This window comes from Cynocephalus volans, chromosome 13, assembly GCF_027409185.1.
Source record: "Cynocephalus volans isolate mCynVol1 chromosome 13, mCynVol1.pri, whole genome shotgun sequence".
Classification (NCBI taxonomy): Eukaryota; Metazoa; Chordata; class Mammalia; order Dermoptera; family Cynocephalidae; genus Cynocephalus; species Cynocephalus volans.
This window is the reverse complement of record NC_084472.1, coordinates 89,130,969-89,151,697: the sequence shown is the minus strand read 5'-3', so window position 1 is coordinate 89,151,697 and position 20,729 is coordinate 89,130,969. Positions and strand designations below refer to the sequence as shown.

The 20,729-nt window shown below is 41.2% G+C and overlaps 1 protein-coding gene and 1 pseudogene across 1 annotated transcript in view; one reads left to right on the top strand and one right to left on the bottom strand.

The window, feature by feature from the left end:
* The window catches only part of ENPP6 (ectonucleotide pyrophosphatase/phosphodiesterase 6), a 116,621-nt gene that overhangs the window by 34,031 nt on the left and 61,861 nt on the right, over window positions 1-20,729 (top strand). Inside the window, exon 2 of the mRNA XM_063077542.1 lies at window positions 11,327-11,506. Coding sequence (XP_062933612.1) covers window positions 11,327-11,506 — 180 coding nt within the window. The remainder of the gene's footprint in view (window positions 1-11,326; window positions 11,507-20,729) is intronic.
* Window positions 17,398-18,598, bottom strand: LOC134362120 (septin-7-like; annotated as a pseudogene).

The following is a 20,729-nucleotide window of genomic DNA, read 5'->3' as shown; positions in this document are numbered from 1 at the left end:
GAAGATGGAAACTTTATCACTAGCAAGGGGATGGAGGTGCTTCAGGTTAGAGGTGTTAGCTGAATTTCACATATGGAAGTGTCAATGCCCCAAATAAGAAGTTTCTCTTCCCAAACTTCTACCATCCTTTGAGAAGCCTCTAAAAGAATGGAATAAAATGGGAGTGTGTCTAAAAAGAGATTCCATTTGAAATGCAGTAATTCAGCTCTTTTCCATCTTTGCACAGAGGTAAGGAGGGATGGAATTATCTGAAAATTTCATTAAGTTTTCATAAAAATTAGCTTTCCAAAAGTAAAAAGTATTTAAGTAAAAACTCCAAAAGTTACATTTTTGTCCTTATGTAGGAAAATAATTTTTGTTTCTTTTTTCGTGCATTCTACTTGTTAAATAATTGCACTAAGCTAGTGGGCAGTGCTGAAAAATAAAACAGGGCATTTTTAAAGTCCAGTGACCTCAAAACTATGAGCGTGAATGTCCGTAATCAAATATATCTCCCCTTTTAACATTTTAGGGTTATTTTGGTTGTGGCCCCTACACTTCACACTGTACTCAAAGCCTGTTATCTCGGTCTTGCAATATTTGTGACTCAGACTCTAATGGTGACTGTCTGGCACATACCTCAGTAGTTGCTTTTAAAGATGTGCAAATTGTGAGCTTTTCTTTCAACTCAATCTTGCATATTTTATTTGAGAAACCACTTCTTTAACATACCAAAGTCTGTCTTTGAACAAGTGAAGAAAATAAAACGTAGTTCCCAACAGAGGTGATCTGCAAAGCAAATTTCGATTTGTGAATTAGGTACTTGGAGTGATGCTTGTTAATTCTTTCAAGTCTCTTGGGTGTAGAGCAGTTATTTGAAAATTCACTAATCTATACAGGGTTTAAACTCATCTTTAGACTTTCCAAATGCTCAAGGAGAAGTACTGAGAGGAGTCTAATAGCGGGAAAGTTTGACGACATTCTCAGGCTGTCTGGCTCTGAATTGGGTATATAAAGTTACTTCTCGGAGTCGCGTCAATTTGAGATGATGTATATATGTTCAGGCTCTAAAATGCATCCATTAACTTGAGAACCCTGGATTTCAGAACTTTGGGAGCCTCTTTCTATAGCTGGACAGTTTCCAGAGGGAGGGAAAAACTAAGACTCCTGTCTCCTTTGTTAGAATCCCTTGTCTGACAGCATTCCCTTCTTTAGAGATATTTACAGTAATGTTTGTGCATGGGAGTTGATTGCAAGAGATTAAGGGTATGTCTGGCATCCTGGAGACCTGTGCACCTCTGTGTGGTTACTTTGCTGGAGTCTCAGAATCAGGCCTAATTTAGGAGACAGTTTCTATTAAAATGGCCAAGCCTTTGGTGAACCGATGAGGCCACACAGTGGCTGATGGGAAGAAGTGCTGGTGCCGGGAAGGATACAGATGCGGAGTCAGAGACACCTGGCTGTGGATCGGGGCTCTACCCTCTCACCGGCTGCGTGGCCCCAGCCTCGTCACTGTGCTGCTTTGAGCCTCAGTTCTGTCACCTGCAAAATGAGGATGTTATCTACCTCCCAGAGTTATGTTAAGGACTAAAATGCAAATGCAAAGCACCTCATTCCAGATATACGAGAGATGGCCAAGTACTGGTAACTATTCTTCTTACTAAACTGATCAACAAACACCTGTCAAATTGGCTTATGCCTTTGGCCTCAGGCTATTACTTTCACTGCTCCAGAGTCCAGTTCAGCCTCTCATCCACCCATGGATTGCCCCAGGTAAAGTGCTTCTTGAGTAGCCTGATTCCAGGACCTTCTGCCTGGACTGACGTGTTCTCCTGAAATCATCCTGTTCTTAAAGTTGGAAGCTTTACACATTGCATAACATGCAAGCATAACAACGGCAGCAGCTCCCTTTTCTTGTGGGCTTATTAAGTGCTGGAAACTGTACCAAGTGCTAGATCATATGTTGTTGAGCGAGTGTTAGTAATCATAGTGGCTAGAGGGAGGACTCTGGATCCAGGCTGCCTCCGTTTGAATCCTGGCTTCTCTGCACCCACTGGCATGAAACTTTAGGCAAGTCACCTTCTCTGGGCCTGTAAAGTGGGGTTAAAAATAGTACTTATCCCTTGGGGCTAATGTGAAGATTAAATGCTGTATTCGTTTCCTAGGGCTGCTGAGACAAAGTGCCACAAATTAGATGGCTTAGAACAGTGGAAATTTATTATCTGACAATTCTGGAGGTCAGAAGTTAGAAATCAAGGTGACGGCAGGGCCATGGCCCCTGTGAAGTCTCTGGGGGAAGATTCTTCCTTGTCTTCCAGCTGTTCTTTGGCTTGTGGACGGTCACCTTCTCCCTGTGTCTCTTCACATCTCTTCCCTCTGTACACTGTGTCCAAATTTCCCCTTTTTATGAGGACACCAGTTTTTTGAGTTAAGGCCCACTCTAATGACCTCATTTTAACTTGATGACACCTGTATAAACCCAATTTACAAATAAGGTCACACTCTGAGACACTAGAGGTTGCGACTTCAACATATCTTTTTTGGGGAGACACAATTCAACCTATAACAGGTGCACTTAGAACAATACCTGGAACACAACAAGTATTACATAGATATTAGCTACTTTTATTTTTAACACTCACTACATTCAAGCCAGAGAAGTATTAGTATTCCTATTTTAGAGATGGAAACAGTGAGGCTATGAGAAGTTAAGGATTAGTGTCAATTCCTTCAGCTAGAAAATAGGAAGATCCTTACCCAGCCTGGTCTTCTGATCACATGCCTGTCATCTCCCCACTGTATCCTCCTCTCCCAGAAGGGGACAGATCACCCAGAAGAGGGTTCAGTATGCCTGACACACGGTTATAACCCAGACTTCCAGGGGGTGGCCCCAGAGGCCTGCCTGCAACTCTAGACTCAGAACTCACTTGATGCTGCCTCTGGGCAAATGCTTATATGTTATAAAAGAATAATTTCCAAGATTCTTACTAGTATTTTGTAACCTATATCTCTATCACCATGTTTTGACTAAATTGATGTGCCTAAAATATAACCTCATTTTCTCTTTTCAACCAGCTGTTTTGATATCTAGTAGACACAGCCATAATCATTGAATGGAAATATGCATGGACCTCAGAAAAACGAAATGAATGGCTTTAGAAATTAAAGATTAATATCACTTTCTAAAGGTGACCATACACCAGGAATTAAGAAAGCTTTTGTGTAACTACGAAATTTCTCATTGGCTGTGGAAACTGATTGTTTAGTGATATAATCAGCTATGCAGTTGTTTTTCTGCATGTACTCTTATGTTTGGAGACATAAATAAAACAGTAAAAAAAAAAAAAAAAAGCTAACAGGTTTCACCTTGAAATAAGCATGTTTTATGTTCCAGAGTACAAATATAACCACTAGATCTATTAAGGTCATGAAACACAGAGCACAAAGAACATTATGTTAAAAGGCAGGAGATCAAGGTTCAAGCCACTTCTGTTTTCTTTGCCCCTCCCCTCCATCTACATTTATTAGAATTGTGGCCTTGGGCACATATTCAACATTTTTCCACCTAATATATGTAAAATGCCGAGAGTTATTCCTTACCTCTAAAATTACAAGTGGAGGATTAGACCAGGAAGTCACCTGAAGTCCCTTCTATTTCTAAGATGTGTATGGTGCCATAAAGGTTCACAGGTCCCTGTTCACATGACACTCTGCTCACGTGGTCTCTGATGTTGAGTTGAGGACCCCTCTGCAAGTGATGCACGTGATCGTGTTTGGCCATCGTGCAGGATGCTCTCTGGTCGTCTGTTTGTCCCCTCTGCCTTCTGTAGACTGCCTGAGACTTGTCCTTGATGGGTGGCCTCAGCTGGATGGTGGGGTCCTGTCCACATGTCCTCTCCTGGCTCTTCCACCCTCGGGGAGGCGGTGGGTGGGTGGTAATGGCTCCTGCTATCACCAAGCCTGGGTACGTCTCCACTGCTCCGCTCAGCGCTGCCCACGCCACTGTGAATAGCCCCTCAGTTAAACTCTGTGCAGTCTGTGTATCGCCAGGACCTTGATGGAGTCAAGCTATGACTATCTTGAATTGTGCTGACACAGTGTATCATTAAAAGCATCTCACCTTCCTTTTTTATTTTTCTAGAAGATTCTTTCTATTTTAATGTAGAATTTCATATTTAAAAGTTGCATTCTATTACAGCTTAAGAGTTAGGAGATACAAGTAGGTATTTACATATGAAACATGAAATTAATTAGAGTGGTACAATGTGGAGCTTCAGACTTGAGTCAAAAGAATAGTTACTTTTGTTTTTACATGTTTTAAATGTCTGTTATTGAAACAAATTTACTTGAAATCAGAAAGTGAACAGTAAGCATGATGAAAAGTGAAATTCTTCATTTTACCTGCATAAGAAATATCCACCCTCTCATCCCTCTGCACGTACCACCACCTCTGTCTGGAGTGCTCTTTGTGCCTGGATGAGCCCTACCTGTCCCCAAGTCCCAGCTCCTCTGAGAGCCCTTCCCTGACTCTTCCAGGCTGACATGGCTGCTTGTCACTCTTCGTTGCCACCGCGCTTTCTGCGCACCTACTGATTCCTCTTCTCATATTTTGCTGTTGCTGTGAAATAGGAAAAAATAAAGGATGCTTTTTATAGCTACAGTTAGGGTTGCCAGATAAAATATAGGACATCCAGTTACATTTGAATTTTAGGTAAATAATAAATAATTTTTTTAGCATAAGTATATCGCATGGATTATTTGGGACATACTTATAGTAAAAGAAAAATCGTTGTTTGCCTGAAATTCAAATTTACTGGGAATTCTTTATATTTTTCTTTTTCCTTTCCTTTCCTTCTTTCCTTCCTTCTTTCTTTTTTGTTAAAATAAACCAGGCAACCCTACCTACAATGGCCTTCTAAAGTGGGTGGCTCCTGCTCAAAGACACACGTTCTCTCTTTTTTCTTCCTTCTTTCCTCCCTCCCTTTTTCCTCCTTTCCTCCCTTCTTTCCTTTCTTCCCTTCTTTTCTTTTCAGCATTCTATGAGCTATGCAAATTTATGAGTTGAGCAGGAGCTCTGGAGGGCCGCATTGCTTTGAGAAAACTTTGAAGCTTGGAGAGAAATTTTGGAGGTGGGTGCTATGGGTCAGAAAATCGAGAAGAGATGAATCAGTAAGATGTACAAGGCTGGGACCTTTAGAGTAAGAGGTTCAGGAGAAAGTCTGATGGGGGTAGCTGACAGGAGTTTTAAGAACTTGGACATCTGATATTCAATTTGGAGTTCTTTGCATTGCTCTCCATCTTTCCCCCCTCACCCCACTGAATCCCCAGTAAACTTCAGTCCACTTCATGAATATCTTTGTAAGGCAGCTCCTTTGTGTAATATAGGACAGGGCTGAGCTTCATTTCTAATGCCATATAGGAGGGTACTTCAAAAAGTTTATAGAAAGATTTGTATTATCTTTCAATTCTATTTTTTCACAGACCTTTGAAGTACCCTCTTATTATGGAAGCAAGTATCTAGAGGTAGAGATGATGCAATATATGAGCCTCCTGTGGATTTGCAAGAACATTGGTGGAAATCGGGTTGGAACCAATCATATGGAGAGCTCAAGAGAGAAAACTGCAACTGACCTCTAGATTGCATTTGTTTGTGTGAGGCTCTCCCTTAATAATAATAATAATAATAATAATAATAATAATAATATAAGTTAATATTAACAGTGCTTATTATGTGCCATGTATATGTATATGCATATGTACACACACACACACACACGCACACACACTTCCTGCTTTGCACAGTTCAGATATGCACAAAATTCAGTTACCACAGTTTAGTTAAATAATACCAGTTCTCCAACAACATGATTCAAATTTCTATTACCATAGTATATTAACTAAAATAAATATGCCATCCTAACTGTAGCTATCATAGCATAAACTATAAGCTTTACTGTTAGCTCCTCAGTCCACAAATTGCTATTTAAATAACAAATGTATATCATGATCAGTGACCAATCATGTGACTTCTTTCAAAGTCTGCTAGTGATTGGTTGCTGCTCATCTATTATTTAGCTTATGCACAGACAGCAAAGCAGGTAGTTGTGCTGCCTCATTGTCTCCCAGTGATAAACCCATATAATTTATCTTTTAATGCATTGCTATTGTTGGATAGTTCCTGGTCACCCTGATTCTCTTGGGCACTTGAATGAATATATGAAAATTTGCCTTTTTCTACAAAAGCAGCTTCAATAATCCAGCAAATGGGCCAAGGAGTCATTTCAACTTTTAAAGTCTGTTATTGTAGGTGTACTCTCGAACAGGCTATGGCTGCTACAATGGGAGATAATGCTAATTTTTTAGCTGAGTTTTGAAAGAAATATAACATGAAACATTCAACTAAATACATTCAAGCATCATGGCAGAGAGTAACAGTGAAGTGATAGGTGTGCAGGATGGCAGAAACTTTTACTACATTTGAATCAATGCAAATGGGATTATAGAAGAAATAGTTGACCATGCGAACCTAGACACTGGCATCCATTGAGAAACTAGGTATGCAGCCAGAGGAATTTAATAAAAGCAAACTTATTTATATAAATGAGGAAAGTGGTTGTGGCAAACAGAATGAGATGTGCCACCAGCAAAAAACTTCACATTAAAGGGACTTTTGGAGGTATTTCATAACATTGAAAGCACAAAGGATAAAATGTTGGAAGCTGATCTAAACTCAGAAAGGGTGTGATGATTCGCCAAGGCATCAGAAAGATGCTCACTCACAGTGTGGTAGACCTCTAGAAGAAGGCAAGCACTGTTCACGCTATTCTTGATAAGTATTTTTACAAAGGAATAAAACTCCGTAGTTCTCAATGTTTTTGTTTTAAATTATAATAGACTAATAAATGATAATTTTACTATATTTTTCATTTTTCCTATACAGTTTTAACTGACAGTAACAGAATTTTCAATATTTTGACAAAAATTTTTAAAGGTCGTGGAACAATTCTCACTTTCCCCACTGATTATAAGATAGCTTTGCATGCTTTCAGCTTGCATGCTCATTTTTATGGTTCCACATTGCCATGCAAAGAGAGAACTACGCATCTATATATCTTAGAATAACTAGCATCGTTCCCATTACTCAGAGGAGGAAATTGAAGCTTCAGAGAGTCTAAGCTACTTGTCCAAGGTCATGCACATGGTAAGTAACAGAGCTTGTATAGAACCTATGCGATCTGACTCCAAGACCTTTTCCCTTAACCACTGTATCATACTGTTGTCAATACCAGGCTGTGAACCAGTAAAAGACAGGGAACCATATCTTTCAATCTTTATATGCCTAGCATGTAAAGATTATTTGACAAATGCATTTTGAATGAATGAAAAACAAAATAAATGAAATAAGGAACTATAAAAGGAATGAACATTTACTGTGTGAAAATAATGAGAAAAAAATTAAGACAGATTGAAAACTAAGCAGTAGCAAACTTACAGGTGTCCATTGTTAAAGAAAAATTGTGATGTTTATTAAAGATGGTAAGGCATTATAACACCAAAGGTCAAGGGTTTGGATCCCTGTACTGGCCAGCCCCCCCCCCCCCCACGGTGAGGCAGACTTTATTCAAGAACGAATCATTGTGGTAGGTGCAGGGACCACTGCAATGGGATCTTGCAGTGAGGGAGAGAAATTGGGCTTGACTCCAAATACAACAAGGACAAGTGGGGACTTATAGCGAAGGAGCACAGTGGGGGTCAGTGGATGGAAAATTACTCAGAGGAAACATCAGGGGTAAAGGGGATTCTGGCTAGACCGACTCAACCGAACTCTTGCTGAAGGGAGGTAAGATGTTGGGGGTGGTCAAAAGTGGAAGATTTTCACTAAACCGACTTAGCAGGATTCTTGCTCAAATGAGACCCTATAAGGACAGAGAAGGAAGCCCTAGGTTGGGTCTAGTTGAGCAGAGGGTTCAGATGAGGTGAATTAAAGTTTGGCCAATGAAAAAGTCTTTGTGACCATCAGTTACAGATAAGATGGACAGATCCTCTAAGTTCTCAAGTGGTGTGAAGACCAGCCATTGCTGAGATGCTTGGAAACATAATGTGGTGCAGAGGCTTATGGATGCATCCTAAAAACCTTCTGTGATGGTCATCACATCAGAACACACTTAAATAAGACTTTGGGGAAATGAAAAATGAAGGTGCCATATCCTGCCCCTTTCACGGAACAGTTCTATGGATGAGACCTATCCCACGACCTCTCTCAGACAAAAGCAAGCACAAGTTTCAAAGCCCCACAGAACTGTCACTGGAGAGGGGAGGAGTGGAAAAAGATAGTCCTTACATCATACCGGAAAATCACCTGAGATTTGTGGTTTGTGAGGATGTCAGAAAAGTTTCTACTAAAGCAAAGAGTCCAAATAGTCAAAGCACAGCAAAGCCCTGTGGAGCTTTGTGGAAAGCACAAACCAGAGAAAAATCAAGAGTTACAGATGTATAAAAATAGATACGGGTCAGGCAGAAATATGGAGATGAGGGCTCGTGGGCTGCAGAAGCCAGTACATTGTGTTTTGTTCTGTTCTGTTCTTTCAGCCACCACTTTTACCCAGGCAATAGACATGAAAGAGCAAGAGAGAAATAGAGTAGGTAAGGAAATCAGCTTGCATAAGAGCAGACCTAGACTGTGACAAGCAGATCACCAGCCTTCCTATATTCACGAGAAGGAAAATCAGCACAGCCAGGAGAGAAGATTTGGAGCAGACGATGAGACCAGACTGGGAGCACACTCCTTCTGCCAGATTCCAGAAAAGGCAGCTCTTCCTGGAACAAAGGAAGCCCCTGGGATAGCACAACATCTGCATTAAGCCTGGAAAATACACCCTCCCATTTCAATTCAAGGTCCATCAGTTCAACCCACCAAAAGAATAAAATCATCTTTCTAAGTAGGAGTCTAGGGTGACTTTCCTGTTGAAAGAGCTCTACCCTATAGAAATTCTCTGGGAGAATATTCTTTCTCTTTCTGTCTCTCTCTCACACACACACACATGCACACACTCCCATGGGTGCACAATCCAGTCATACAACAGCTCTACAATCTGCAGGAGGCTCCTTATAATCCACCCAGAGAGCAGAGAGCATGGAGGGTGAGAGAGTCTGGGCACTTTGGGGTCTAGAGTACTGAGTGTGAGTGTTGGAAAGAAGAAGAAAGTTACCAAATGATATTGCTGGGTTTCTGACATATACAAGCACAGATTATAAGTACTTTAAAAATGATTTTTGGTTGCTTCATGCTCCTTTGAATGCAGCACCTTGTGAAAACTGCATCCACATGAGGCCCCCACTTATATCTGGATTTCATGCATTTTGTCTAAAATGGTCCAAACAGTTCAAACTTGAAAGCAGAGACCCCTACACCCCTCGTACTTGGTATCCGTCCCTGTTATTTCCATATCTGATATCCCTAGCCCTTCCAGTCCTTTCCTAGCAATTCAGTTAGAGGCTCTTCTTTGGTTATTGGCCTCAGTAATGCTTTTCACCCCCCTTTCCAATGTCATGCCCTTCCTCAGTTTCTGTGCACACCAGCTCCATGGAGAGATACCCTCCCTGCCCTTGCGGGGACCTTAGAGAGCGTGTACAGGGAAAGACTGCCTGTAAAGGAAACATTTTCCAATGGATAATATGATTATCTTGCCTTGTAAAAAAGGTGAGTGAGCATCATAAAGATGCTAAAAATTTTTGATATGGAATGCATTGTTTTGAATAAAAGAAATAGATTAAAACTTTTACTGATAAGAGGGGCTCCCTTAATATTATTAAATTTTCATATTGTAAAAAAGGTAATATTGAACCAATAAGAAGTCTCCCCTTACTTTTAATGAGTCAGTTAGGACATGCTAGGAATTATGCTCATCAACGGGGAAGTGAGGATTCTTAAGATTCTCTAGTTGCAGCAGCAACCTGGTCCCCTCCTTAGCCCCAGCCCCAGGAGGTCTGTCTCTCTTATGCCGAGGACCCTCTGTTGAGTATTACATTACAAGCCACGTGGGGACAGGGACCACATGTATTCAGATTAGAATCTCTACACCTATCACAAGGTTGAATATATAGGACTATATGTATAAGAGCATCTAGTAAATGTTAACTGAAGGAATAAATAAAAATAAGTTCTTAAACATTAGAGAAAATGCTCAATGATTTTACTTTATTTTCTTTTTAAATTTTATTAGTCCACAGGTGAAAGCTTTGGTCAAGATTAGAAAACTAACCCTACAGCTCTGGTAAAAACCATTTTGTTTGGATCTCTGGGCTTTAAATTCAAAGCATAGTTTGTGTAATGCCTTGTTTTCTGTAATGAAATAAAAAGGTTTTCTTTTCTGATATTTTTGGTGTCCAAATTTTCAAAATTGTATTATGTGGTTTCTCTTTGTTTTTGTTTAAAAATAAGGTGTGTGTGTGGGGGGGCGGGGGGTGGTAAGAAGAAATAAAAACAGCGAACAAACAACAAAAAAGCCACTTTGATTAAACACAGTTTAGGAAGCTCAGTGAAGCATGTTTCATTCTGGTGCCAAATGACACTCTCTAAAATTGCAGCAATTTTTTATGCACTTGCCAATGTTTTTGTTATTTTTACTTTAAAGATGTAACAGATTGCTCCAAAATAAATAATTTAAGCCTAATGTTTCAAAAGAGTCCAAGCACTTGTGTCTTTCACTTCTGGCTTCTCTTCTGGGACTTAAGCTGTGCCCAGCAGAACCACCCTCATTTCTACATAACACTCCATTTGGAGGGTTGTTTTCTTGCTTTGTTTGTCAAAGTTGAATCTATTTTTCACCATTCTGTTTCAAATATCACAGGTTGGATCCTTGTTCAGGGCTGAAGCAACAACTCCTCTTATCTGAGAAAGGAGAGAATAAATTCCCTAACAGTTAGATTCCTGATCTGTGGAAGGAGGGTTTGGAAGGGGTGCAGAGAGAGCTCTGGGGTGAGAACCTAACCCAAGTCTCCTGGGAATTCACTGATTTCCATACTGATTCATACTTAGACTTCAAGCCATGAACAGTGGCACAAACTCTGCACACAAAGTCCTCAGTATTATTTAAAACAGTTCAGATCTGACAGGTTACATTCATTCAAAATGATCCCACTCTCAGTCAATGAGTGGACATCTCATTGGATTATTTGCCTTTATGTTACAGTCTAAGAAAGAAGAAATATCTATAATAATAAAAAAAAAAATCCAAAGCATGTATTTCCTACATAAGCATGAATAGCTTTTGTAATCAGAAAACAAAGATAAAAATGAAAACGATCAGTACAGTTAACTGACAGCTCTGTGTTCTCATTAATGTAGGCCGCCACTGTGAGGTTCATCAGATGATTGGGAACTATATGTGGGACCCCAGCACCAACAAGTCCTTTGATATCGGTGTCAACAGAGACAGCCTGATGCCTCTCTGGTGGAATGGATCAGAACCTCTGTGGGTCACGCTGACCAAGGCCAAAAGAAGAGTCTACATGTACTACTGGCCAGGTGAGTGTGTTGATAGCCAGGCCCCTCCAACCTTCCAAATTTTGAAACACCATGGAGAGGCTCCAAGAACAACCAATGCAAAGTTACTGTTCAGAGACCAAGCCATAGTTTGGACAATTTAAGAAATATGTCTTATGGGCATGTTTTTAAGACTTTTGTTTTGAATTCTCTAACATCAGACCAGACACAATGCCCTTTACTGATTCCTTTGGTTCAGCAATACTGCTACAGAATATTGTGCTTTTAGGTGCAAAATTTTAGATATACAGCAGAGATAAATTATAGAATGCTTACTCACTTTACAAAAGAATTTGGGGTACTATTTCTACAGATTTTCAAGCTTCTCTACAATATTGAAAAGAGGATTCAAAGCTCTGACAATTTTTTGGTAGTGCATTAAATAAAGTACCTTTCGTATTAGGACATCCCAGATCAATGAGAAACTAACTTATTTTATTGCAATAAGATAAGTAATCATGCAAACTGTCCTGGCTGCTGTGAGAAGTTCTCAGGGTACGCTCATCTTGGCAGCTGAAAATCTTTCATTAAGGATAATAAGGTTCAGAGTTAACAAAATGATCGACTTACCGCTGTCTTCCTCCTGATGGGATTCATTCCTTGGGCAGTCTGACTTTTCCATTCATGTGACTGTAGACGTTTTCCTCCTAATTCTTAATGGTATAATACTGACGATTGCCATTATAGGAGGGGAGGCCTAGAAGGAATGAAGGGAAAAATGAAGAGCAGCCTGGTAGGAGATGGAGAGAAACAGCTGAGGGGACCTCGTTGGCCTGGGTCACAGGGCAGCCGCAGCCTGGTAGAACTGTGGGAGCAAGAGCATGGTGGGATGTGGGGGAGGGTGGCTGGCAGGGATGGGGGAGAGTGGAGAGAAGGACGGGGAAGCCAAGGCTGAATCACAGATGGCCCTTGCCCAGGGCATGGGCCTCCAGCAGGAGTCTGGAGGATGCTGGTTGGAGGTGGTCACGTGGAGAGCTGCTCAGGGCACACGAGGCTGTGCCAGTTCTCAGAGGAGTGTCAAACACAGACAGATGGAGACTGTGGAAAGCAGACCCATAGCCAGGCTGTGGATGGAGCTGTGAAAGCTGCCCCAGAGCGGCGACTGGCATCCATAGGTGAGCCCATGAAGGCCAGGGCAGGCTGTATTCACTCAAAACCGGGCAGAAGAACAGACAGTCTGTCTCTGCAGGGGATTGCTGCAGAGTTTCTTCGGAAGATACCTGGGATTCTGTCCACAGCAGCCACCTGAGCTGCCACGAGAAGCTTTTAGGAGGACTCCATTATCTTAGAGATGTAACTTCACTGAGTTGGATGTTAGATTACAGAGGCAAGTCAGTGCATGGGCCAGGCTAATTGGGCTTGCGAGAGGAGCCAAGGGCTGAGGCCAATGTGATGAGGTTTAAAGTCAGAAGATTTTGCTGCACTTTGAGGTCATTCATAGAGGCTTGAGTGTCAACAAATACAAGGGTGCATATGTACAGGCATAGGAGAAGGATTGGATTGGGCATGCTGCCAAAGGGACCACCTTAAAACAAATCTAAGGATCATCAAGAGGAATATTGCCCCACGACCATTAGGACCATCTTCCATGATATCTGGTTAGTTTAATTTTCTGTATCTTGGAATTTAAGTTTTTCATGCTCTTAAGAGCACCTTCCCCATAACCCCCCAAACACCTCGCCCCTGCCCCTCATGCCTCCTGCACATATGACTTCCTGTGGATGGCCTTTTGGACAGCCCTGGATGTCAATGCTATGGCAAGATGGGGAGATCCTAAAGAGGAACATTGGCCTTATTTCATACTTCTCTTTGCAGTAGTATAGAGCATTATTCTTTATCTCATCTTGGAGAATCTGAATTTATATATCACTGAGTATCTAAAAAACATCAGAAAGTTAATTGGCATGAAAAATATCTTGTCACTCCTCCAAAACAGCTCCTTAAGGGCAAGAAGGGACCAATCGCTCTCTTTGATTCACAGTTCAACAGCTAATGTGATGTGACAAAAATGCCCCATGATCAGTTACAGTGTTAACTGTCAGGAGGAAAGAGCTAAAACGATAGCCTCCTAAAGTTTCCTGTGACCTCCGTGAAGATTAGCTAAGGATCTGGCCATGTTGAACATGGATAAAAATTGGAAGAAAAGTCTCTTCTTTCTTAGACACTGTCCAGTCCTACTAAATGGGATACACAAATAAGCTCTCTGGAGCTGGCTGTCTCTGCTGCCCAGCCCAGCTGAGAGTGCCCTGGCACTTTACACTCTTACCGGCTGACGACTGAGGGATTACTGGTTACTCTCTCTCTCTTTACCTCAATCCCTTTCAGCCTCAGCCAACAGTGCAGTGAGCACTCATTTGTCTCTGAAAGACTAAGTGAGGTGTGGTGGCATTTCTTCTAAACATGGCTTGATTTTGTTTTTCTTCTTAAATCCTACTCTTCTTTCTCCATTCCCCACAGGACATTGTACAGACCTCTTGATGAGGCCTGGAAAATCTTCATTGCTCCAATGAGCTGGGTTATGACACTTTGAGTCTCGCCATTAAGTCAATATTTAGAAGTGCAATTTAGAAATGGCAGTAGTTCAAGTCTTCCTGTCAGGTAGATAAAGCAGCAGACTGAAAAATTATCAGTGGTGAAGAGTCCAAAATACCCCACTGCAGGTCTTGGGACATTTAATATTGTCAACAGACCCTTTAGCACCCCACCCAATGGTACCATTGAGCTGTGCAGGGAGAATTGTGTCTCAGAAAATGATCCCAGGACCTAAATCAAAGATTTCACCAGGCTGTTTCAAAGAAATGAGCCAGGAACTGTATAACTGGGACCCAGTGGGATTCTGCAAAGGATAAGAGCTGAGTGTGTATTGCTCACTAACTTTCTTTACTGCATCCCCCTGGTTTGATGTCAAAGGAATTTTACTGAGAGAGAAAAAGAAGAGGCTTCAATATTACTTCATATTGGAGAGCAACCCAAGCAGAGAAGACACCTTGAGGAAGGAGGAGAAACCAGGAAATGTGGACAGATAATACGATGTTACGTGGAAGTAGAGTTTGAGCTTGGATGATCAGTGCTACTTTATGTGGTGGCAGCAGTTAAGTTTATTCTCATGGCTGTCATGAAATGCAAAAAAAAAAAAAAAAAGGAACAAAACATAGCAACCTTTTAGGAGTCCCTGGTTAAAACTCTTTGCAGTTGTAAATTCTATATCTTTCATCTTGAGACTTGGGTGCAACCACTCATATGCCCCTGGGATGGTATTGGGTGTGTGTCTGGGCTATTCTCCTGGCCTCTTCCTGTCCTGTGCAGGTGTTCAAACCAATCAGGCACCTTCTATGTAGAGAAAGACATATTTCCACCTGTCTTCCACTTGCCCAATTTCCAGAGGTGTGCTGGGTGGGCATCTTACTCAGCTCTTATTGAGTTTTGGTTGATGCACTCAAGGTGATTTCATCTGGATAAGAAGCACATACTGGACGGCCTATAACCTCTTCCTCTTTCCTGCCGTGGTGCCTGACTGAAGGTTAACCTTAGATGCATATACTCAGGCACAGGGAAAATTAGAAGCCCAGCATCAGTCATACAAAGTTGTGAGTTAACATTATAGCTAAGTCATTGCCTCTGTGCACATGACACCGAACATCTGAATAAAGACTAGAATTCCTTTCAGGCAGATATTTGACATTGCAAATACAGGGGATTTGGATATTTACTAAATTTTCCAATAGTACCACTAGTTTGGCATTAAACTTAGACTTGTGTAATTTTAGAATTGGAGGGGGCCTTAGTCAGTACATAGTTTGCTAATTCCTACACTTGTGAATCAAGAATCTCTTTAGGAAACTGGTCAAAACTATGGATTTCCCTTACAGAAACATACACTCCACATACTACAGTCCCAACTGAGTGCTCATTTATACAAGAGACTACACTGATGCAGATGGCCAAGTGGTCTTTGATGTGGTGTCACATATGTCCTTACTGTATCTAGTTGATCTGATTTTTTTAATATGATGAAAACACATACTAAAAACTCATCAAAGTATAAATGAAACCTAAGATCTTGTAATTCTTGTAATTAATGTTGTCTGACAAAGGGTGAGCTCGGGTCAAAATTCTGCAAGCCTCTTTGTGTTGAATTCACATTGCGTCATTTCCTTTCTCAGCAACTCTGGCAAGGTCTGTATCACTGATATTGTCTGTGCCAGCAAGAAAAAGATTACAAATTCTCATTTTAAGCATGAGATTGTCTCAAAACATGTGAATTCTAGGCGCTGGCCACTTCTGCTGCAGAGAAATTGAAGTGTTGCTCCTCTGGACTGCAGCCTGCAGAAGTGATTCCTCCAGCGTTCAAAAGTTTCCATAGCCATCCAGCCACATCCCATCTCCTTTTGCAGGATGGTAGCTTGGCCAAAAGAACTCCTAGTTTTCCAGCAGCATCCATTATGATGATTAGAGAGTCTTAAGGAGAAATCCAGGCATGAACTTCCATCCTTCACAAATCATGGCAGATCCATTTCTTCACAAAACATCTTTAAAGGGTGTGACTCAAGGTCCTGGAATGGGCTCTCAGGAGACAGCTATGAGCAAAAACAGACACAGGATCTCCTCACCCTGCACCACCTGCTCCAAGAACTTACCAACCAGTGAAGGAAGCAGATAATAATCTAATACTTACCCAAATAAATGTGAAAGCACAATTATTAAAAGTATGATAATGAACAGTATGTTGCATTATGACATTATCTAATAAGGGATATGGTTTCATCTCAGAAAGTTGTCAAAGATTTCCCTGGATAGTGACATGAGTTAACATCAGAGAGGATGGGAAAGATGGCAGAGGGAGGGTGTTGGCAAAAGGGAGCATCCAGACTGAAGAAACAGTAAGTGTTAAGGTCCCAGAAGGAATGAGGCTAAGCGTGGAAGGTTCGAGAAAATGAAAGAAGGGAGGAGGGTGTGGTGTGGTTGGGGTGAGGAGAGGCTGAGGCCGGGCCAGGCTCTGTGAGCCAAACTGAAGAATTTTGTTTATTTATTTATTTATTTGTTTATTTATTTATTTTAACATCACAACATTATTTAGTATGTGGATTTTTTATAATGCAAACAAAAAATACAGAAATGGAATGTATGAATGTAGCTAAATGCAGAATGACTTTTCTCCTCAAGAGGCTGTGATTCCCATTTCTAGTAAGAGAAAGAGACCACATATACATAGAAAGAGGTTGGCCATTATCTTCATAATTTTGCCTAGAAATGATCTATCAATGCATCCCTCCTCTTCTACTTATCATAAAATGCAAAAAGGGAGTTAAAAGGAAGTTTCCTTGTTGGTTTTTACCATATGAGAGATGCTATCTTCTACTTTAGCAGGGCCAAAATATAGAAAATATCTAAATTAAATGTTATCACAAAAATTTAGAAGTAATGAGATTCTGGCTAAAGAAGGCACTAAATAATAATAATAATAATAATAATAATAATAATAATAAAAATAAATATATTATATATATAATATAATAAGGTCAACTGTGTTAGACTAAATTGCATTATTGTATATGCTGTATTGAATGGAACCTTTGTATTATAATTATCCTAGAGAAGCTCAGTTTGCATCATATTATGGCAATTTATCCTCAGTGAAAACCTTCCAGAGCCCTTTTATTTCAGAATATCCTGTAAACAATCAAACCACTGGACCATGATTGTACAACAGGAAAATGTTTTCTTGCTTTAAACCAAAGATATCTGTTTAATAAAAAAAGAAAAAAAAATGTAGGAAAGGTACTTAGAGCTTTTACTTTCAAAGTATACAACACCGTCGACAATAAACAGTGATGTCCAAGCTGGCATATGGGCAACTAATAGGTAACTGGTGGTCAATAGAGAGTTTGAAAGATCTTCCCTTTCTTCTTGTTCTTTTCCAAGGTTGAGTTTTGTTGCTCTGAAATATGTTGTTGAGATTCCCAGTTTTCTTTCTCATCCTCGAACTGACCATGTTTTTCCTCTAATTCTCTGTGCTGTGCTGGCAAGTTCTTTTTCATCTGCTCATGGCGCTGTTGGAGCTCAGCCTTGAGTCCTTCCGTTTTTGAACTTTTTTTTGACCTTCACCTCAGACACCTGCTCCATCTCCATCTCCATCTTCTTCATCTTCCATTTGTGCCAGGAGGCTCTTAGTAGGTGCCCTTCATTCTCGTTATCAACTCCATTGCAAAGCACAGCTGCCAGTTTTCTGCTCCCACAGATCTCATGGTGTACATTATCAGTAACATCTTTCAAGTCCTGCATGTGCGTTCTTATCAAGATATGTCTTAGGACTGTGACATCACAATGCTCAACATTTCCAACCTCAGCCGCACCACAAGGATACTGCCTTTCTCTGACCCTTTTGCTGTTAACTTCAACGATAGTATTACCACCTACCGCAGCAAGAGGTAAACGGTCCTTTATCTTTTAAACAGGCTTATTTTCTTCTTCATTATTTGTTTCTGGAAATTCATGTTTTAATTTTACGTCCTTGGATTTCTTTCATTATCTGTTTTCTAAACTATTGGCATTCCTCTGGTGTGAGCATGTGCTTTGGCAATAAGTGGGATGATATTCACTTTGTCATGCAAACGCTTCATAAACTCAATATCCAACGGCTTAAGTCCATGACCTGGAGGAGCAATGAAGTATAAACAACACTGCACCCTGCTATCAGGCAGGTGACGTCTGTTCACTCTCAATTCTGCATGTAGGTAGTCCTCAAATTTGCCATCATTGCAGTCGATCACAGACTGCCAGCAATCACTATTATTCACTGCATCTCCAGATCCTGGCATCAACTCTTGTGAGCAGCAACTGAACACCACCCTCTTTGATTAAAACTTTGGATGGTTCCACCTGTACAGTCTTTTTCATTCTATGGGAAAGACCTGGACACTCTGGAGAATACAAATCTGTGAGGAATAATGAGTTGATGAATGTTGACTTTCCCAGTCCAGATGCGCCTACTACCATAAGGGTGAACTCAGACCCTCTCTTCACCGATTTTCTGCACACTTGCTGTGGGACACTGACACACCCCACATAGCCTTCAAGGTTGTCTGTGGAGCCACTGTGGCACTGCTGCTGATGCTGTCTCCTTGGCACAGCAGGTCTTGCACTGACCCTTGTCCCCTCCCAGCTCGGCAACCAGCCCTGACATTCTCCAAGAATTTATTCTTATCCCGAGAGGAATGAGACGTCAGTGGAAGGTTTTAAAGAGGGAAGTGGCAGTATCATACTTGCATTTTGAAAAGACTACTCTGGCTGCAACATGGAGAAGGGAGAGGAAGCACCAGAGCTGATGGACAGGGGGCGGCTGGCCAGGCAGGAAGCTATCATGTGAGCCGAGGATGAGTGAACCTAGTTTATGAGGTGAACATAGCTTGGACTAGGGAAACAGAGGTGGTGAGAGATGGCTGGACTGGAGACACATTTAGGAATTAAAATTTCCAGGACCTGGTGATGCACTGGATTTGGGATTAAGGGATTGGCAGTGACAGGCATGACATGTTACAGAACTGTGCAGATGGTGATTCTTCACTGAAATTGGGGGACTGAAAGAGAAGCAGTTTTGAGGCAGAGGAACATGGCCAGTGAGTTGACTCTGAGAGGTGGAGTGAGCAGGTCTGGAACTCAGAGAACAGAGCTGGAGACGGAAACATGTGACTCACAGGAGCGTCAGAGGTCACCGAAGCTGTTGTCATAGAGAAGTTCGCCCAGGGAGAGTGCAGCTATGGAAAAAGAAGAGGATCCTGGGACAACCTTGAGGAAATCTAATTGTTAATGACCAGATGGAGGAGGATGAGCCTACAAAGGAGTAAGACATGGCTTAAGAAGCAGGGGACAAAACAGAAGAGTTGTGGAAAGTATAGTGAAGGGACGTAATATTACTCCAAAAAGCCATCGTCTCACAAGGGACCTGATCTCATTTGAGAAGACAGAGAAAGTTTTCGCTGAGAATGTGACACCAGTTGGAATCTGTTGACACACACCTGTTACAGAGACCAAACGAATACAGTGATTTCAGGAGGGCAGTGGGTACCGTCACTGTTTAATGTTGAGGAACATTATGGGGACTGCAAAGTTTTGTCACTAGCAAGCTCTGAACTTCACAGCTGTTTAACTTCTTTAACATTTTCCAAATAAAGAAATATCCATTATAACCCCAGGATATCCCTTAATTTCTATCTGTTGCAAGGGAGTCTTGACTTTAATAGTGACAATGTGATTATCTATCATCTAATATTGGTTTTAAAAAGAAATAATATATAAATAATAAAATTTGTCATGATTTTTTCCATAAAGATAATTTTCAATTAAACAGGAAACAATTATTTTAAAAAACTTATTGAAATTTTTTTAAAAAATGAAATTTATATTATTAATATTATTTTTTTACATTCTAAGATGTTGTTGAAGAGCAGTTGGGGGTGAGGGGGAGACAAGAAGGGGAGGGAAATAGGATGGAAGGAGGAGGAAGAAAACAGGTCATGGTCGAGCCCAGTGGCACCCCCCTTGTTCTGGCAGGGGAGACCAGGGGGCTTCTGGCAGCAGCAGCTCGGTGGTTGTTGCTGCGCTGGTTACAAATGTTGGGGGGTCATGGCTGAGGCCCATGGCCCTACCCATCCCTGGCTTGGAAGCTCAGGGGGCTTCTGGTCCTTCTAGGTTTTATAGGTGTTCTGTGGTGGTGTTGGACCTTTACTAGTTAAAGTCAAACTTTAGCTCTGACCTGATGATTTTTTTTCTTTCAGTTCTGTGTTGGATTATTTGCTGTTTCCACCACTTAAACTCTGCATTGGAGATAATTTGTTGTTCTTTGCTTATTTCTAAAATGGTGGAGCTTCCTGTGGGGACCAGAACTTGAGCCCTATGACTGAGATAAATTGCTGCTTTGCTACTGATTCTCTGGGGAAGGCTTTTTGTGCAGCTCAGGTTTTAATTTTTGATCTTGTAAGCACTTTGGGTCTTGTGAGGTCTGGTACACCTGGGTTGTGTGGAAACTCTGGTCAGGACCCGAGTCTTTTAGGCAAACTGCACCCCCTGCAGTTCTATATTCCTGACCAGTCTCCACTGAGTGGTCCTGTGCTAATTGGAGGGAAGATCAGCTGTCAAGGCTGTGCCCCACAGTTCCCCTTGTGGGCTCATCTCCCCACCCCCTGCATGCCAAATATTTCCCATGGGA